The 20,660-nt window shown below is 43.0% G+C and overlaps 1 protein-coding gene across 2 annotated transcripts in view; it reads left to right on the top strand.

Annotated features, from left to right (window-relative positions):
• IFT172 (intraflagellar transport 172) overlaps positions 1-20,660 on the top strand; it is a 413,076-nt gene that overhangs the window by 366,211 nt on the left and 26,205 nt on the right. For both annotated transcript variants that reach the window (XM_033936511.1, XM_033936510.1), the window contains 2 exons: positions 3,067-3,186; positions 19,515-19,610. In XM_033936511.1, coding sequence (XP_033792402.1) covers positions 3,067-3,186; positions 19,515-19,610 — 216 coding nt within the window. The remainder of the gene's footprint in view (positions 1-3,066; positions 3,187-19,514; positions 19,611-20,660) is intronic.

Here is a 20,660-nt window from a genome sequence, read left to right as displayed (position 1 = left end):
TAACTGAAAGATGATATATCTGTTAAGAATTTTCTAGTTGATGATTGAATGTTGATATTTACTGACTTTTTCCTGTCCTATTATTGTTCATTAATGTCGCCTTAAGTTAAGTTTTGTTAACCAGTTTGAGTCCCTCAGGGGAATGACCCAGTATATAAAACTAAAGATTAGATTAGATTAGATTCTGTATTTCTTCAAGCAGCTGCTGTCCATCAGTCTTTTCTTCTCTCTCCTATCTTATTCCTTTCCCTCACTAAAACTGTCACTCAAATTTTACACTCTTTCTCCCTTCTCTTCACTTTTCAGCTACCTATCAAATTTCCATCTTCTTCTCTCACCCATGCTTCTGTTCCCTTCCATCTTCAGTCTACTCCCAATGACCGTATTTTCACCCACTATGATCACTCCTCTGCTCATTTGTTTCCCCATTAACCCCCTCCTCTCCCCCATGGTTCCACCATGCCTCATCTCTCCTTCCCTTCCCTCCACCACCATGGTCAACATTCCTCCCTCTTCCATCCCTTTCCATCCTTCTCTCTCCATAGCATCCAATATTTCTCCCTCCCTCCTCTCCTCTAACATGTCCAACAATTTTCCCACTTTCTTCCTTTCCCCTTGTGCACATCCCTCTTTCCCTTCTGCTCCATGCTCCCATATCCAACCATTCTCCCTTTCTCTTCCATCCTCCACCAGCAGCATCTCTTTCCCTCACTTCCCACACTCCAGCCCATGTAGCATCTCTCTTATTCTCCCCACCCCTCCAGCATCTCTCTTAACTTCCCTTTCCACTCTTCCATCCATCATCTCTTTTTTTCCCTCTTTTCCCACCCCTCCAGCTCGTGCAGCATCTCTTACCCTCCTTCCCCTCTCAGCCTGTGCAGTTACTTTCTATAAAACACACCACCAGAAACAGTTCTTACACACTGCTGGTGGCTGACCAGGAAGGCTACCCTCCGAAGCAAAATGCATCAGAGGGATGCCTTCCAGGTCAACTGCCAGCAGTGTGTAGGAGGAACCACTGTTGGCAACATGTTGAAGTGGTGCTGGACTCGGAGGCAGGCAGACTGGCCAGGTACACTCCTGCAGGAGCCCCTGAGGACCATCCTCCATCCCTACAGGATCCCCCATGAGTCTGGAAGGGATTCCCATCAATCCAGTTCCTGTGCAGCTCTTTACTCTGTAGACAATTCCTGGAAGCCTTCTTCACAGTCTGCAGGAAATTGTTTTCCATGAAGATAAAGAAGCTAAGATGTACAGGGGAAGAATGGGGATAGACCGAATGAGCACTATTATATAGCTACAAGTGGCAAGCTGTGTACAAGAGGAGTGGAACAGATCTCTCATCGCTTTTATTCTTATCTTAGTAAGAATTTTTCAATTTGCCTTTTCTTCCTCATTATATTTTCTTGTCTGAGAAGTGTGATGACTGTGAGAACATTGAGAAGGGCTCCTTAGATGACGTCGGTAGCAGGAAGATGAAGTGCATCAACGAGTGTCTAGATCTTGATCTGCATTAAGAGGAACAGGAATCAGTACTGTGTGATGCATGCTTAGATTTAGAGGAGTGAGCATTGGTACCGTGTGATTTCAGTGTCCATCAATGTTTCGATGGAGAGCTAGTGGAGCTCTTGGTTCTCAATGTGCCATTCTCAGGCTGGACTGGTACCGAGGGAGTCGATATAAGCACTGGTGCTGTAAGCAGCTTAAACAGGTCACTGAGCTCCCTCTGAAAAAACTCCTTCATTTAGTCCTGGAAGGACTGTACCAGTACCATTGGCTCAACAGCTGGGACCATCAGTTCTGCAGTGTGTCGAGGGGTGGATGACCTCGATGAGGAAGCATGCCCTATAGGGAGACAACCTGCACAGAAGGAAATCGACAAAGGCATCGGTACTTGGCATGCATCGAGGGACTCAATGATGGCGATGCCTGCAACACTGGTGGAGTAGAGGACGGCTTCTTAGCAGGTTTACTCAATGCAGGAACAATATACAATGTCGAGGGAGGCATCGATGCCGGTACCTATGGCATCGATTTGTCACCGGAGGCCATGGCCAGTCCAAATAACTTTTCCTGCTAAACTCGTTGAGCCTTAAGAGAGCGTTTTTTCAACGTAGAACAGCGAATGCAAGTGTTCACTCAATGCAACAGCTGTGCTGGTCAGTGATGGAGATGGGCCATTGGCAACAACCAAGAGAAGGCTTTGACGTGATGGTTTCCTTTTATTTATTTACATAAAGATTTGCTCCTTCTATAACTACTTTCAATTTGACCTATTGTCCTTCCACTTCCCTTATCTCCTTGCACTCTGCCATCTCCTCCTCCTGCTCGTTTGAAGTCCAGCAATTTGAAACCAGTGTGTTTAGATAATGGTTTAGATTTTATAAAACTATATTGTGTGATGATTACTTCAGTACTCCCCTTTCTGGACATTAAGCATACTATCTCTGTTTTTGAATATGTCTCTTCCCTCATATTTCATCACCATTTTCTGGAGTTGAAAGGCATCCATGATCTTCCTACTATTTTCCTATTCTATATATGGGCCTCCAGACCACATTGATAGGTTGAAATTTCTTAGCACCAATGTCTCCCCTGTCGTTCCCAACTTTTGAATATCTATGTCTAGAGCTTTTTTTGCTGAATGGAGGTCTGTAAACAATATTGGTGTGAATGTAAGTGCTATCTTCTCTTTCGAAAAGAATCTCAAAGTGCTTCCTCCTTAATCCCTTGCATTTAAATCACTTTAATATAATTCTTGATTATTGTACACTTATGTTTATTTTATATACCACCTATCAAGGTTATCTAAGTGGTTTACAATAAGGTACTCAAGTATTTTCCTTATCTGTCCCGGTGGGTTCACAATCTATCTAACGTACCTGGGGCAGTGAAGGATTGAACGACTTGCCCAGGGTCACAAGAAGCAGCATGGGATTTGAACTCACAGCCTCAGAATGCTGAGGTTATAGTTCTAACCAATGAGTCACTCCTTCCTATGCTGTGTAGCTGCTGTATATGCTCCTCTTTTATCTCTGTTCCATCACTGTGATTTTTGTTTTTCAGTGTGATAACCTAAAGAAATCCAGTGAGGTGAACACACGTGCCCATGAGGAATTTGAGCAGATGTTGCTCATTGCACATTATTATGCCACACGTTCTGCTTCACAGGGAGTGAAACAACTGGTAAGAGCTCAAGGATCTGTGGTAAACAGGTCCTAGATGTTACCTTTCTCTTCAGTACTCATTAATAAGAGACTCAGGTGTCAGGTCTCAGGCTAACTGAAGGCCTGCAAAGTCCCATGTTTCACATCTGTTAAATCAGCAGTACATGTAAATATTATTAATTTAATTAATACATTTGGCAGTTAAAACAGACAGAATCATTAAGGTATCTCTTTTTTCATTCTGGGTTTAATACCTTTCTTAACAATATTAGAGTTTAAAGTTTTTGAATGTTTCCTCTTACTTTCACCATCATGAGTCTAAGTAAATTATATCATGCAGCCCTCACCCTGAAAATTTGGAAAGCATCATTGATGTACACACAAGAAATGTACCGGCCAATATTCATAGTGGTTTAAGTGGGCAGGAGAGGCTTCTTTCTGTTTAAATCACCTGTTACAGGCAGTGCCACTGAATTTTGCCTCCGACGCTGCCCCAAAAGTAGGTAGGGCAGGGGCAGAATAGGGTTGGAATTAGGGAGGAGCCTGGGGGTTATGTGGGTGCCAGCAGTATTCAGTGCTGGCACCCACATAGCTAAGCTAGCACCCGCATAACCTTTTGTAACTTTAAAAAAAATCCACCCAATCTGTTCCCTTGACAAAGCCCTGCTCCCCACACCCCCTGAAGTCCAGGTAGACCCCCAGGTATTTCTTTTCTCCCTAGTGGTCCAGTGGGGGGTATTGAGGGCAAGAGCAAAGCCCCCTGCTCCTTCCCCTTGCAGCTTACAGTACCAAATGGCTGCAGAGACTTTTCACAGTACTGTAACATCAGAGGAGAAGTTTCAGCCACACACAACTTGATAAAAGCCGGCTCGCGCAGCTGGAAGACAAAAAAGAAAATTGCCATGAAGGTAAGGGGGAAGGAGGGAGGGGAGCTGCTGAAAGACATCTAGTAATCCTTGCAGGCTTGACTGTGCAGATTTCACCACTTTTCTATAGCACCCGACTGTCCCTCCTAGTCCCATACATCTATTGTATTTCTACTTAGTGTTCAGGAAACCCTGTGGCCCCAGTATGCTTGTGGGGTGAGGGAGGGAGTAGAAAGAGGAAAGAAGGAGCAACATCAGTCCCGCCGCCAAACATGCAGAGAAAACTACAAACCCCTCCTTTCATATTGGACAATATTTCCTGCCCATCATACTGATTGGCTGCTTTTAAATGACATTTGCCATATCTGGTTTTATTTAATGTTAGTAGCTAGTTTAAACTGACTCCTAAAAACATGGTTCTTGAAAAGAAATTTGGCTTTCAGAAGAAATCTTAATTGTTGTACTGCTGATCTTTGGCTCTTTTGACGAATGAGTTTGCCGACCACTGCAATAGACCATTATACTGGTATAAATGACTTAAGAGTTGTTGTTTAAATATATACAGTATATGCAATCACTAATATTAGCAATACATATAAATCTGGAAATACCACTGTAACAGTATCAGTAAATTTAAATTCAATGTAATAATTATAACACCAAACTTCAAGTTAAATAGCATGATTTAAGTTAGCGGAAATTAAAAATGAAAACCAGGCTTATAGACCAGGCAGAAATATTATGTGTACTGAATGCCTAGTGTATAAATGTTATTCAGTATAATGCTTCTGTTACATAAATGTATAAGTAATAATGAGTTAATATAAATACAACTTAACACATGAGTAATATACCCTCCTCTTTTACAAAGCCCAATAGCATGGATTGCTAAGGTAACTACTCTGAAGCCCATAGGGATTTAAAGGGCTTCAGGGCTTTTGCCATGAGGCTTTGTAAAAAAAAAAAAAAAAAAAAAGGGGGGAGGGAAATAAGTAATAACATCAATAAGGCTTACTGCTATAAAGCACTTGAGCAAGCATTAATAAAATCAATTTCTGTTACATCCACTCCAGATACTGTATGAATGGTGTTGCAGAAGTTACACTCGCAGCTTTCAGTACCTCCCACATAGCAGTGGAGTATAGTGCCCCCTACAGTTTTTTCCTTTTGCAAGCAAACCATGCAGCGGTGTTTCTGCTCTGCTCTGCTTTATTTTTCCATTTATTTTTTTTATTAAAATTTGATTTTTCGGTGGCTTCAGTGCCCTGAGACCCCTTATTTAGGAGATCTCTGCCTGGGAAAGGATGCAGGTTCCACAGAGCCGAACTTCAGCTTTACAGGGCAAATCTTTGGATGGACCTTTGGGGCCAGCTTGCTGTATGCCACTTCAAGGCTCAGGGTCCATTCCCCTGGGAGCCAGCTTGCCTTCTGATCTATCAGAGGCTTAAGTGCAGGCTGAGAGTGCCCTGAGTTAGAGCCCACAGGATATCAGGGTGCCTGCTGCATTATTCCCGCCTCCGTCATGCTTCGATATTCTGTAGGGGTGGAGGTCTCAGTCGGGGTCAGACCAACTGGCAGCCCAAAGATCTTGTGGATTGGAGAAGTTCCTGGGGCTGAAAATCCTTTCCCGTCACCCGCTGCAGGAAAAGAGCTGACAGGCAGGTACTGCACAGAACTGTGAGTACAGCCCCATTATGTCTTACGGGAAATCAGGGGGGGAGATTCTGAAAACAATGCGATTTTTGAGGGTTTTCAAAGGTACAGTTCAGGTCTCCCACCTCTTAAACCCCTATTTTTGAGTTTTTTATTTTTTAATTAAGTCTCCACGGGCCGTTTTTGGTGTGATTTTTCTGGCAGTGCCCACCTAAAATTTTAAACAATCTTTTTTTCTAAAGCTTTTTTTTCTGCCTCGAATCCCCTCAAACTTTTACAAAATCATTATGGATGGACTCTTCAGTATGTGTTAGCATGAATCCTTGCATCAACTGTGCCAACTTACCAGCAGAGGAGCATCCATGGACTGCGTGCTGTGATGCACGCAAGGAGGGGGCAGTAACTTCAGGCTTAGCCCCTTCAGTGCCTTACAAGGCTGGTGAACCATCCTGGACCCAAGAAATGGGAAGAAAATTCCACCCACCCTGTTAATGGCGAGGACGCAAAACGCAAGTGCATGGAGCACGTGGATCCCACTAAAGGCTCATCAGGGATCCGTCAGGGGTCAGTGCATGGGTTTTCCCCTGAAGTTGTCCAGCTCATGTAGAGAGCATATCTTATGGACTCGGACTGCACTCCGCATATGGGTAGCATGATGCAGTGTTTCTAGATTGTCTTCTTGGACAGTGGCCTAGTTTCTAGTCTCAATGCCAACTCAGACCCAGATTGTATGAGTTGGCACTCCGATTCCATGCCTTGGGTATCTCAAGGCACTGACTCCATCCTGGATGACTCTGACTCCATTTTTGGCTTCTTCAAGCATCTATTTGCCAACTGTTTAGGTTGGTATCAGCCCACCAGTTTATTGCAGATGTGGTCAAAGAATTAAATCTGGAAGTACAGTGGTGCCTCGCATAACGAACGCCTCGCACAACGAACGCTGCACACAATGAACTTCATGTCTTGATTCACACAACGAACTTCACACAACGAACTTCGTTTCACACAACGAACTTCGTTTCACACAACGAAGTCGCCCGAGCTGCCGATGTATTGCATCCTTCCGCGCAGGCACTGCAGGCAGTCGTTAGTCACTGCGCTTAACTGCCCTCTCTCACTGTATACAGTCGTCCTTTTAAGATAAACTCAATATTTTTTATATATCATGGCTTCTAAAAAAAGCAGGAAGGTGATTTCTGTTGAAATGAAACGGGAAATAATTAGAAGGAGTGAATGTGGGGTCAAACAGTGTGACCTCGTCAAAGAGTTTGGCCTCAGCAAGACCACCATTTTGACAAATTTATCTTTTTTTATGTCATCTTAGCATATTTTATGCTGCAGAACGAATTATTTTTTTTAACATGTATTGTTATGGGAAAACGCGTTTCACATAACGAACTTTTCGCATAACAAACTTGCTCCTGGAACCAATTAAGTTCGTTGTGTGAGGCACCACTGTATAGCCTTCCACTTCTCAGTCTGTAGTCACTCCAATATTCTGACCTCCTTTTTTCCAGCGCACCCAGAAATCACTGAACTGGTCACAGAACAGTTGGAGACCTATGAAGGCTCATTAAAGGTGGTGAAAGCTATGCCCAGGTTTTATCCCATGGCTCCAGAATTCTACAGCTCTTTTATCATCTGAAGGTAGAATCTGCAGTGGTGATGATCTTAAGGTGGCCAAACAGGTTGAAAGGTGATAGCGAAAACTAGAAAGCCATCTTAAGATCATCACATACAATCACACCCAAGTCCCACTCTTCTGTCATGTACATAAGTTCTTCACGCCTAAATTGTACCGTTCCTTTGTGTTTGTGCAGCCTAAATGCATGACCTTGCATTTCTTAGCATTAAATTTTAGTTGCCAAATTTCAGACCATTCCTAAGCTTCGCTAGGTCTTTCTTCATTTTATTCACACCATCCGGGGAGTCTACTCTATTGCAGATTTTAGTATCATTAGCAAAGAGGCAAATCTTACCTAACAGCTCTTCAGCAATATCGCTTATACAAAGTTAAAAAGAACAGGCCCAAGAACAGAATCTTGAGGCACACTACTGGTAATATCCCTTTCCTCAGAGCAATCTCCATTGACCATTACCCCAGTGGCGTACCTAGCATATGTGACACCCGGGGCCCATCATTTATTGACACTCCCCCCCCATCTGTATGAAAACATGATTTTTAGTAACAATCCACACGTCACACATGAATACCTAGGAAAAGGCAGCATCTTACATATGCAGTGAGCAGTACAACATCAATACACCCATTGTAAAACTAAACAAGCCAGACTAGTACAGATCAATCCTGCAGTCAATCCTAACAAAAAAAACTATGTCTTTCGAACACACAGAACACAGAAAACACCTTCGCCTAGTATGGAATATGTAATCACAAACTAACCCCTCCCCCTTTTACAAAACTGTAGTGTGGATTTTAGCCATGGAGCTAACAGCTCTGACGCTCATAGAATTCTGAGCATCAGAGCTGCTACCACCACGACTGGCGCTAAAAAATGCTCCACAGTTTTGTAAAAGGGAGATAAAATAGAAATACATAGACAAAGGTTAAATTGAACCAGCAAGAAGCTAGACTGCATACAATGCAACACTACAGAAACAGTGACACATGTCTCCTAAAGCAATAAATAAATAAATAGAAAATTTTTTTCTACCTTTGTCTTCTGTGGTTTCTGCTTTCCTCATCTTCTTGTAACTCTCTTTCTTCCATTCACTGTCTGCCGTCTCTCTTTCCCTATATGGCATCTTCTCTCCTATGCCCCTTCCAGAAACTGTATGCCTCCCCCTTCCATCTCTCCTTTCACCCCCGTTGGTCTGGCATCTCTCTCCTCTCCTTCTCTCTCCCACACCTCTCCTCTGCAATCCCTTTCCCTTTTTTCCCCCCTCATTTTCCTTTTCAATTTATTTTCTGCATCTGTCTAGATTACGTTCTTACTACCCTCTCATCAATTTCCTTTTTTACTGTCTACCTAAAGCTTGCCACCTCTTTCCCTCATCCCCTCCAGTGTTTCCCTAACTCAATCCTTTTCCCCCATCATGTGCCCTCCTTTTATTTATCCCCTCCTTCCATCATGTACCCTCTTTCTCTAACCCTTCCATCTAGTACCTTCTCCTCTCTCTGTCTACTTCCATCCAGTGTCTGCTCCCCTCTTTCTCTCCTCCCATTTTCCTCCTGCATTTGCTCCCTTATCTCTCCCATCTGCACTTCCATCCAGCATAGACTCCCCACTACCATCCAATGTCTGCCCTTTCTTTCTCCATCCATCCCTCTTCAATCACCATCTGCCCCCTTTCTTTCCCTCCAATATCCTTCCCCGTTATGTCTCTCCCCTTTCTCTGTACATCAATTCCATCAGAACCACCCTTCCATACCACCCTACCCCCATTCTTTCCCTCCACCACTCTTCCATTCCAGCAGTCCTGCTCCTTTCTATCCCTTCATGCAGCAAGGTCCTGCGATGAGTGTAGCTGTCGGCTGCCAGTCCACCCCACTCCGACGTACTTGCTCTGGAGCGGACTCAGCAGCCGTATGCTGGAAGGTCCCGCGATGACTCGTCTGCTGGCTCTGCTCTGGAAGAAGTAAGTTACATCGGAGGGGGTGGACCCGGCAAACGCAGGGAGTTGCGGCAAAGTCCCGCAATGATTGCGTCTGCCGGGTCCACCCACTTCGACCTAACTTACTTCTTCCGGAGCAGAGCCGGCAGACGAGTCTTCGTGGGATCTTCATGCACCTCAGCGCGGCTGCTGACTCTGCTGCAGAGAAAGTAAGTCAGAGATAACGTGACCATTTATTTTTTTCATCAAAAGGGGACATCTATTAATTGACTGTATCCTTTCTTTCATTTCTTTCTTTCTGCACTCAGGCCCAACAATTGTCCCTTTCTATTCCCTCCCTCCTTCCTTCCCATGTCCATAGTGTCCCCCAGTGCCTCCTTCCTGTGTCCTTAGTGCCCCCAGTGCCTCCGTCCTGTGTCCTTAGTGTCCCCAGTGCCTCCGTCCTGTGTCCTTAGTGCCTCCGTCCTGTGTCCTTAGTGCCTCCAGTGACTCCATCCTGTGTCCTTAGTGTCTCCAGTGCCTCCGTCCTGTGTCCTTAGTGCCCCCAGTGCCTCCGTCCTGTGTCCATAGTGCCCCCAGTGCCTCCGTCCTGTATCCTTAGTGCCCCCAGTGCCTCCTTATGTCCCCCCCACTGCCTTTCAGATTTTGTCCACCCCCAAAGCCAGCCTGCCTGCCTGACTACCTACCTCCCTCCCTCCTTGCCGCGCTAAAGCCAGCCAGCTTGCCTGCCTACATCCTTCTCTCCCTATCGCAGGAAAAAAAAAGCGCCTCCCTCCTTCCTTTCCCCCGGTCCACGCTGCTGCAGTCTTACCTCCCCGCTGCTGCTGCTAATCGTTGACAAGAAGTCTTCGTTCTGACGTCAATTCTGATGTCAGAGAGGACGTTCCGGGCCAGCCAGGCAGTGATTGGCTGGCCCGGAATGTCCTCTCCGACGTCAGAATTGACGTAAAAAAAAGACTACTTGTCGGCGATTAGCAGCAGCAGTGGGGAGATAAGACTGCAGCATCACGGACCATGGGAAAGGAAGGAGGGAGGCTTTTTTTTTTTTCCGCGGCAGAGAGGGACAGGAAGCGATCGCTTACCTGTTGTCCCGTGCACAGCTTCGGGACGCTGTCCATGAAAACAGGACATTTCGGCGTCCCGAAGCTCTGTGTGGGAACAACGGGTCAGGGGGTCTGAAAATGGGACGTATGATCACCTTAGTCAGAGGGGGGTCCACCGGCAGCTGCGCTGAGGTGCAGGTCCAGTTGCACAGTAGGGCTGTGCACCCCCCCAAGGCGGACCTCCCCACCCCCCTTGGTACGCCACTGTTACTGGGTCAGACCAATGGTCCATCTAGTCCAGTAGCCTGTGTTCACGGTGGCTAATCCAAGCAACCAGTACCTGGCAAAAAACTCAAAATGCTATAGTGAGAAACAAATGTGCAAAACCAAAGGTGGAAAACAAGTATTAGCTTAAATATGTCCCTTTCAAAAATTCAAGTGCAAACAGTTTTGCATATATTTACAGGCGCAGAACAACAAAGGTGTGCTTGCAGATCTGTTTTATTGTCTGGACATGTACACTTACCGCAAAAACCTTTGCAATAAATGTAGCAGGCATGTTCCTTTCCTACTGTTTACTAGCGAATATATCATTTGCATAGAATTTCTTCTCAACATTGCTTTGCTAAGTTTCTGCTTTCTGCACTTTAGTGCCTGGTTTTGAGCATCTGCAGACTGACTAAATATTTCCCTCCGAGAACTGGATAACATATTAGCTCTGCTCTCTGTTGTGCTCACTCCCCTTATTATCTCCCACTTGTCTTGCTTCCTCCCTATCCCAAACTCTTTCTTCTCTCTGCCAATGACCTTCCTTCCCTAATTTGAAGTATTCCCTCCTCTTATTCCCCTTTCCACTGTACACATTCCAGTCTTTCTCCTCCTCTATATCTCCCTTTTGGCCTTCCCTCTTGTTTGCACCCTTATTTTTGCTATCTCTCTGTCTTTTTCCTCTGCTGTTGCAGCCTTTACCCTTTCATATACCACCACTTTCGTTTCCACACTCTCTCAGGTCCTCCTTCCCCTTCTCTGAAACTTGAGTCCCACCTCCCACACTTGATTAGTTCCAAGTTTCAAGTTTATTGAGATTTTGATTTAAACGCTATATCAAGTATTTTCAATGCGTATAACAATAATAATTTTGGGGAACAAATAAAACAGTTTAAAACCATAAACATACAGTTTTATCCATAGTTACATTAAAGATACGTAAAGAATGAAAGGTTAAATTACATTTGATTTAAAATAAACAATTAAAATAGAATAACAGTTAGGGAAGAACAATTTTTTATGAAGACTTAGTCTAAGAGTAATTGTTTAGGTAAGACCTGATCTAAAAGTAAATAAGAGAATCAAAAGGATTGTCTGATCTAAGATTCATAAGCATCTTTATAAAGATAGCTTTTTAGATTACTTTTAAATTTTTCTAAGGAGGTTTCAGCGCACAAATAGATTGGAAGTTTTTTCCAAAGCTGAGGTCCGAAGATAGAAAAGATTGTGGTTCTTCTGGTGCCAATTACTTTCAGTGATGGAATGGTTAACAAATACTGATCTGTTGATCTAAGAGATCTAACTGGGGAATAAGGTATTAAATATTGATATAAGAATATTGGAGTATTAGTTTTCTGAATTTTAACAATGCGATTTTATATGTTATTCTATGTGAAATAGGTAGACAGTGTGCTTCTTGCAAAAGAGGAGAGACGTGATCATATTTTTTAGAGTTAGTAATAATTTTTATTGCTGTGTTTTGTATAATTTGTAGTCTTCGTATTTCTTTCTGTGTTATGCCTTGGTGAGCAGCTTGTGACTAATCAGCTGCAGCCTGAGAAACAGAGGCGGGAATTTGATGCATTTTCATGCATCAGACGTTCCTTTTGTGCCTTTACAGTATACTGCGAATAGTGCTCTGTGCTTGTTTGCTGATATTTTTCAGGTTTAGTAAGTGAATGCAATGCGTTGCTTTCTTGCTAATAGTGGGAGCGATCTATTTGTTATTTGCTGCTTCTTATTAGACTTGTTTATAAGGTTAATATGGGGTTTTTTTAAGTTAAGACCTGGCCGGCTGTGCACCCCCCCCCCCCCAAGGCATGCACTCGGGGTGGACTGCCCCCCCTTGATGCGCCACTTCATTACCCTCTGTCGTCTTCCACTCAATCAGTTCCTGACCCAGCCCTTCACTTTGAGGCCTGTCCTGAGGGCACTCAGTTTATTTATTAGACTTCTATGTGGAACACTTTCAAAGGCTTGGCTAAAATCTAAATATACCACATCTAGCGCACTTCCTCTATCCAATTCTCTGGTCACCCAGTCAAAGAAATTGATCAGATTTGTCTGACAAGACCTACCTCTAGTGAATCCATGTTGCCTCTGGTCTTGTAATCCACCGGATACCAGAAACTTTACCATTCTCTGTTTTAAAAGTGTTTCCATTAATTTGCTTACCAAAGAAGTCAAAATTACCAGCCTGTAATTCCCTACTTAATATTTAATCTATTTAATATGCGATAACATTAAGGATGTTAAGTCACTCAATCCACAACTACACTCAGCCCATTATCCTGACCTACCCATCAAGCTTATAATTAACCAACAAGAAGACAGAGCAAACCATATTAATGTAATCTCGAGCAACAGTAGACATCAACGTACCCTAAAAAAAAAAAAAAGAGGATAAGGGAAATAAAACCCATCAGAACCACTACATCTACCAAACCTATCACATCCACTTCCATTCCCTGTGCGTACCTTAACACCAGATCGGTCAGGAATAAAGCATTTTTAATTAAAGTTTGAATCATCACCAAGCAAATAGCCTGTCTTTTCCTAACGGAAACATGGCTATTGTCTGAAGATGACCCAATAATAAATGATCTCCTACCAGATAATTTTAAAATTCACATGCTTAATCGTGATGAAAGAAGAGGGGGATGATTAGCAATTGTTTCTAAGGAAGGATTTGTAGTAGAACTATTGGATTTCAAAATGACCAATCACTTAGAAATATTAGCCTGTAAAATTAGCAGTAAGGAACTAGAAGACTCCTTTTCTTGTATATTATTCTATGTTCCGCCAAAAAGCTGGTCAAAAGCTAAAGAGGACTTTTGTGAATTTGTCCTACATAATTCAGTCACTTCATCACATAATTTAATTACAGGAGACATAAACCTACATTTAGATGAAGTGGACAATCCAGAAGCGAAAGACTTTAAAAACTTTATCTCTCTACTTAATTACAATCTCCCTTTACCCACACAAACACATGAAAAAGGCCATCATTTAGATGTAGTAGCAATGTCCACAAAAGAGATCTTAGACCCTTCCATCTCTCTTTCGGACGGCACTTGGTGTCACGATATCTGGTCCGACCATTTCACTTATTACTTCAATCTAACCTGGACTCAGCTAAAATCTAAGACTCATCCATGGACAAAAAGAGAACACCTTACAAGGGGCCATATCAATCCAGAGGAATATTGGTCACAATATGATCTACAAGTGAAGATAAAAGAAGGAATTGATTTCTATGATCACTGGATGAAAACTAGCACATCCATTTTAGATAAAATTGCCTCCAAATGAAATAGTAAAAACTGCTCAAATAAATACAAGTGGTTCAACATCGAACTCCTAACAATGAAACAATCAGTAAGATGATTAGAAAGAACCTGGAAAAAATCGGGAAAACTGTCAGACCGAAACAACTGGAGATCCAACATAAAACTCTACAAACAACAGATAAAAGAAAAACGTAAAACATTTTACTCATCCAAAATTAACTCATCTAACACTAGCTCAAAAGGAGCTAATACAAAAGAACTGTTTAACATAGTTACAAATTTATTTGACACCACACGCCACACTCAACCCATGCATAATATCAAGCTACCCTCAGCAAATGATCTAGCACAACATTTCGAATCAAAAATTAAAAACCTAAGAAATAACTACTCGACAATTGTCACACGTGAACATCAATCAACTGATATACATAGAAATGAAATACCAGCGGACATGATTTGGAGTTCCTTCCACAATTTAGAATGGAATAACTACATTAAGTTATATAACAAATACTCTAAATCATACTGTGTCCTGGACTCATGTCCCCCAGAAGTTATGAAAACAGCTTCATTAGACTTTCTTTTTTTTTTTTTTTATTTTATTTTTTATTTATTTATCATTTTAATGCATCCTATACAAGATGTTTAAGAAATACAGAAATATATTATTCTCTTAGTCATATTACATACCAAGAATTGAAATTTAAACATCCATATAAATCATATAATACAGTCCACAACTTGAGGAGAAGAGACAAGATGAAAGTAACACCCCTCGGGAAAGGGGAAATATACAAAGGAAACTGAAAACTTTAAGAAATGGAGCAGTCAGATCTTACCTATCCAAAATAAAATTAACCGCATTATTATTAACCTGTATCATTCGGACTGTGTAGAGATACCTTTACCTTCAAGGAAAAAACCTAATTGGGCAGGTTCAAAGAATATATATTTACTTCCCTGATAGGAAATAAAACATTTACAAGGAAATCGCAACTGAAAACTTGCCCCCAAAGCAATCACCTTTGATCTATATAACAGAAATTCTTTCCTTCTGGACTGCGTCCACCTCGAAACATCAGGAAATATATATACCCTTTCCCCCAAATAGGAAATCTGCTTTAAATTGAAATATAATTTCAGCAACATCTCTTTATCCTGAAGAAATACCAATGAGACCAATAAAGTTGCTCTTCCCTGAATTTCAATATCAGAAGACTGCAGAATAGCAGAAACATCTAATTGAACATTTTCATCCGCTGTAGCTTTTTCTTTCTGCATTTGTTTTATATAGTAAATTCTTTGTATCGGGGGAAGACTTACTTCAGGTACCTTTAAAACATTCAACATAAAGTTCTTAAAGAGTTCTTGAGGAGACATAAACTTGGGAACCGGAAAATTAAGAATCCTCAAATTTAAGTTTTTCTGCTGATTTTCCAGGTTTTCAATCTTCCTCAAAATCATCATTTTTTCTGTTGTTTGTTTGGTAATCAAATTCTTAGTCTCTATTGTTACTTTATCCAAATTTTTTAATTCAACTTGGTGTTGCTGGGTAATAGTCTCTAAGGAGCTTATCCTGGAGGTAGAATTCTGAGTCATAGTAACAAAGTTAGAACATACCAGGTGAAGATTCTCAATTGCAGACCAAATGGAGTCCAGGGTAACAGCCTGTGGTTTCACCAACGGTCCAAGGAGGGGGACATCAGCCGACCCAAGCACGGCTCCTGCTCCAGCGTTGGAAATCTGGGCTCCTGCAACCTCCCCACCGCTGGTCACCGACGGCTCCTCTCCCCCAGAACGCTGCCTCTCCAACGTCGGGATCAGCGTGTCTGCTGCGTGTTCGACTTCCGGGTCAACTACGGAGAGAGAGCAAGCCTCACCCCACACTCCGGGGGAGCCCTCCCGCCAGCTCCGCTGCAACGAAGATTCTCCGGGAATGGGAGGGGTGTGCGGTCCTCGCGGGCTCAGCGAGAGCGACATCTCGCCGTCCAAGCTGTGGATTTCCCGTTCCACAGCAGCGGAAACGCCCGATGTGGAGGTAGGGACTGTGTATGCTGTTATCACAGTCTGCCTCGGCGTCGAGAAGCCCGGGGTAGGTGGAGGGATACCCCTCGGTTTCCCTCTTCTTTTAGGCATAGAAATATCTTTATTGAGAAGTGAAAATGAAGAAATTTTTCCTTCAGAACGGGAGTGCTTCTCTCAGCGTCCTGCTCCAGACGCCATCTTGTCCCCCCTCCCATTAGACTTTAAACTATCTTTGTTGAATTATTTAACCAATAACCTAACCAATGGAAAATTCCTCACTAATAATAATCATATCATAATAACCCCAATTCCAAAAAACCGCAAAGAATCATCAGCATCAGTAACTAACTATAGACCAGTAGCATCCATTCCATTCATTGTAAAAATCATGGAAAGACTGGTACACACCCAACTGATGGACTATTTCGATCAGTTCTCTCTTTTGCATGAAACTCAATCTAGTTTTAGGCCTCTGTTTAGCACAGAGATAGTAATTGCGGCTATCCTGGATAATTTGCGCTACTTGTTTAGTAAAGGCCTCAATGCCCTGATCATGCAATTTGACATGAGCTCTGCCTTTGACTTGGTGGACCATGGGAAACTGTTACAATGCCTAGATGCAATTGGAATCAGAGGAGAGGTATTAAACTGGTTTTGAGGTTTCCTTATATCCCGCACCTACCAAGTCTGTTTTAATTACGATCTCTCTGATACATGGAGTAATTCATCTGGCATGCCACAGGGGTCACCATTATCCCCTCTGCTCTTCAATGTCTACATGTCTTCATTGGGTGTGCAATTGTCCCAGCTGGAGATAAATCTATTTAGCTACGCTGATGACTTCACGATAATTATCCCATTTACTACTTCTATCTCAGAAGTCACCCCCAAAGCAATGGATGACCGAATTCAAATTGAAGCTAAACTCAGAGAAAACAAAATTTTTCATAGCATTGCCACACCCACTTTATACTAAAGTATCAGTGTGCATCAATAACCTTAGTTATCCCATTCAACCCACTTTGAAAGTATTGGGAGTAACACTAGACCAGAGTCTGACCATGAAAGACCAGGTAGACTCCTTGATTAGAAATATCTTTCTCACCCTCTGGAAGCTTCGGTCCATCAGAGCTTACTTCGATGTCTCATCATTTAGAATTCTGGTGCAATCCCTCATACTGAGTCAACTTGATTATTGTAACATTGCCTACTTGGCACTCTCCCAGAAGAATATGCGGCAATTGCAACTGGTAGCGGTTAGGCTACTTTGTGGACTGAAGAAGTTTGATCACATAACACCTTCCTATTGACTTCTACACTGGCTACCGATGGAAGCATGTGTGAAGTTCAAGTTTAGTTGTTTTTGCTTCAAGGTACTTTATGGCTTAGCCCTTAAATATATAACAGACCTTTTCTCTTTCACAACCAACAGACATAGGAGAAGTTCACATCTGAACTTTATTTCTCCTCCGATTAGAGGTTGTAAATTTAAAAGTCATCATCAACATCTTTTCTCACATCAAGCATCATTATGGGGTAAAGATGTATGTACTGTCACTTTCACCCCTTTGGGATGGTGGGAGAGGGTTAGTGACCACTAGTGCTGCCCGATTCAAGAAAAAAAATATTGATTCGATTCGATTCAGCCTACTGAATTGGTTTTTCGATTCGATTTTCCTGCCCAATTGGGTGTGTTTTTTTCAAACATCCTGGTGGGTTTATTTTATAGCCTCTTCACCCCCTTTGCCTTCTCCTAACCACACTGGCGCTGTGGTGTAAACAAAATAAACAAAAAACACTTTTCCTCTCTCTCTTAAATCCTAGCCCACGTTTGCGGTCTAACACCAGCTCTGGCAGGATACATGTTTCAAATCTGACATATTGTAATCACAAAATGGAAAATAAAATTAGTTTTTCTACCTTTTGTTGTCTGGTCATTATTCAAATCTTGTTGGTCCCATGCTCTGGTTGTCTTCAGATAACTTGCTTGCCAGGGTCTCCTTCTTTCTTCTTTCTCCCTGCTAACCATTCATCTTCTATCTCTGTCCTCCCCTTCCATTTCTCTTCCATCCCCCGGAGGTCTGGCATCTTTCCTTTTTTTCGTCTCCCTCCACAGATCCACCTTTTCTTACCTACCCTTTCATCCAGCATCTCTCCCTCCTTCCCCATCACCCCAGGGTCCACCATCGCTCCCTTTCTTTTTCCAACTATCCTCCTAACCAGTATCTCTATCCCCCCTTCCACACCATTCCTTGTGTCCAACTTCTCTCCCTTTCTGTTCCTTCCCTCCCTAAATCCCATTGTCCATCATCTCTCTCCCTCTCCTCTATTTTTAGACCCATTATTTCTTCCCCCCAAAGTCGAGCATATGCACGTTTCTTTGAACCCCCCTTCCCTCCCTCCGTGTACTTCTACACCAGGGCCCCCCTCCCCTGAAGGTCTGTCCCCCCCCCTGAAGGCCTGCCCCCCCCTTGAAGGCCTGCCTGTTCCCCCTGAAGGCCTATGCCACCCCCCTTTGAAGGCCTGTCCCCCCCTTAAAGGCCTGTTCCCTCCTTGAAGGCCTGCACCACCCCAAGGCCTGTCCCACCCCCTGATGGACTGCCCCCAAAGGACTGCGCACCCCCCCTGGGTAGGCCTCCGTGTTACTCCTGGTCTCCCCGAACCATTTACCTTATTGCTGGAGCCTGCAGCCGAAGATCGCGGTTACAGCATCTTTGTGCTCTGAGCTGTTTCCTCTGCTGCGGTCCCGCCCTCCTCTGACATCAGAGGCAGGATCGCAGTGGAGGAAACAGCTCAGAGCACAAAGTTGCTGTAACTGTGATCTTCGGCTGCAGGCTCCAGCAATAAGGTAAACGGTTTGGGGAGGCCAGGAGCAACACGGAGGCCTTCTCTGGGGGGGGGGTGCAGTCTTTCGGGGGGTGCAGTCCTTTGGGGGGGGGCAAGAGGGAAGCCAGACTGCAGCACTTCCCGACTGACCCTCCCTCCTTGCCCTCTAAAACAGGTGCGGCAGCGGCCAGTCAGCAAGAGCAGTGCTGCCGCTCCTGCTTTAGGGGACGAGGGGAAAGGGTACGAATCGGGAAGCCGATTTTTAAAAAATTTAAATCAATTTGAATTGATTCACCCGAAGTGAATCGGGCAGCACAAGTGACCACCAAGGGATTAATGGAAGGTCATGCCTTTATCTCTCCAGTGGTCATCTGGTTAGTTTGGGCAATTTGTTGACATTAGTCATTATTGAAACAGATCTAGCAAAAATGTCATATTTTTGTGTTGGATTTTTTTTTTTTTTAATAATATTCCATTATTACAGAAAAACATCCAAATCATAAGCCTGTCTTAGTACCACCCAAATTATGCCTCCAACATGCCCCCTTGAGATTTAGACAAACTGCTTAGAAAAAAGTCTTAAAAATTAGTTTTGAAAATAGTGATTTTGGACATCTTTACAAAAAATAAAGTCCATCTCTTGCTTTGTGCTGTTTTTTGGATGTTTTTCTGTTTTGAAAATGAACTCCATGTCTTTTTATACTTGCCTATCTATCATGCATAGCACAAACTCTAACTAGGTATGCTGTCACATATATACTCTCAAAGCAAATAAATGGTGCTTTAATGTGTTTTCAGGAAATTCTTGCTGCCAAACTCTCAGCTTCCTTACTGCGGCACACTGAGCTTATTCCCTCAGATAAATGCTTCTATGAGGCTGGCAATGCTGGTAAGGTAAGATATTCCTTGATACATAAGACCCCAGTATAAGAGGTTTGAAGAGACTAAGCCACCCCAAGACAGAGTAAGCTAGTTCAGATTGCTAGTTGGATATTTTGGCTTTTCTTAACAAGTACTTTACTCTCCCACTACAACCAACAGCATGAAAAGTGCTTAATTGCACATCATCCCCTGCCACCATGGATTCTGTCTTGTAATGATCCATACGATTTCTTGGTCATGGTTTGTAATGGGTAACTGTGCTGGTGGAAGAATTGGGGATGACTAACAGCCTTTAGATTCTAGGAGCTCAGGAAGGGGAAAGAGTAGAGTGGACCAGAGGCAGAAGGTAAAAAGGTATCAGGGCAGAAGGAAAGGAGGAGGGAGGAGAGTGAAAGGAGTAGTTAGGAAGAAGATCAGAAGGAGTTAGAGTATCTGGAGGGGATGAGAAGAGAGTGAAAAAGAGAGGTAGGAAGAAGATTCTGGAGCTGAGTGTCTGGAGAGAGGAAAAAGATGAGAAGAAAAATGTTTAGAGGGAAGCAGGGGTTGAGAATTGATTAAAGTTTATGGAGGAAGAAATGGTGGGGCTGTGTATAGGTACAGATCTATGAAGGGGGTGAGAGAAGGGAATGAGATAAGAGAGTGTTGATAGTGGATAAGAGAGGGGTTGGATGTTGGGGGGAGTGGCAGGTAAGGAGCTGAGATTGGTGAGGGAGTAAGGATTAGAGGGAAATAATGAAGGCTAGGAAAGGGGTGAAAGTGGAAAATGGAAAGCTTGCAAGTAGGTGAGAAGTGAAAAAAGAGACAAAACAGGAAGGTGAGAGAAAGGATGAATGAGTGGTAAAATGTACTGAGAGTGAAAATGCAGAGAATAGAGAAATGGAGAAAAAGAGGAAAGGAAATTATCACATTTTGGACAGATAAGAGAGGAAGGTGAGACATAAAAACGAGACCTTGGAAAGGAGCTTAGATGAGAACAAACACAAGGAATATGGGAAGACTGGGATTGGCCTAATTAGTGAAATAAAATGCTCAGACAACAAAGACAGAACACATTTCTTTTTC

The sequence above is a fragment of the Geotrypetes seraphini genome, chromosome 3 (genome assembly GCF_902459505.1).
Source record: "Geotrypetes seraphini chromosome 3, aGeoSer1.1, whole genome shotgun sequence".
Classification (NCBI taxonomy): Eukaryota; Metazoa; Chordata; class Amphibia; order Gymnophiona; family Dermophiidae; genus Geotrypetes; species Geotrypetes seraphini.
The sequence above is the reverse complement of the archived record's forward strand: the minus strand, read 5'-3'. Positions and strand labels throughout refer to the sequence as shown.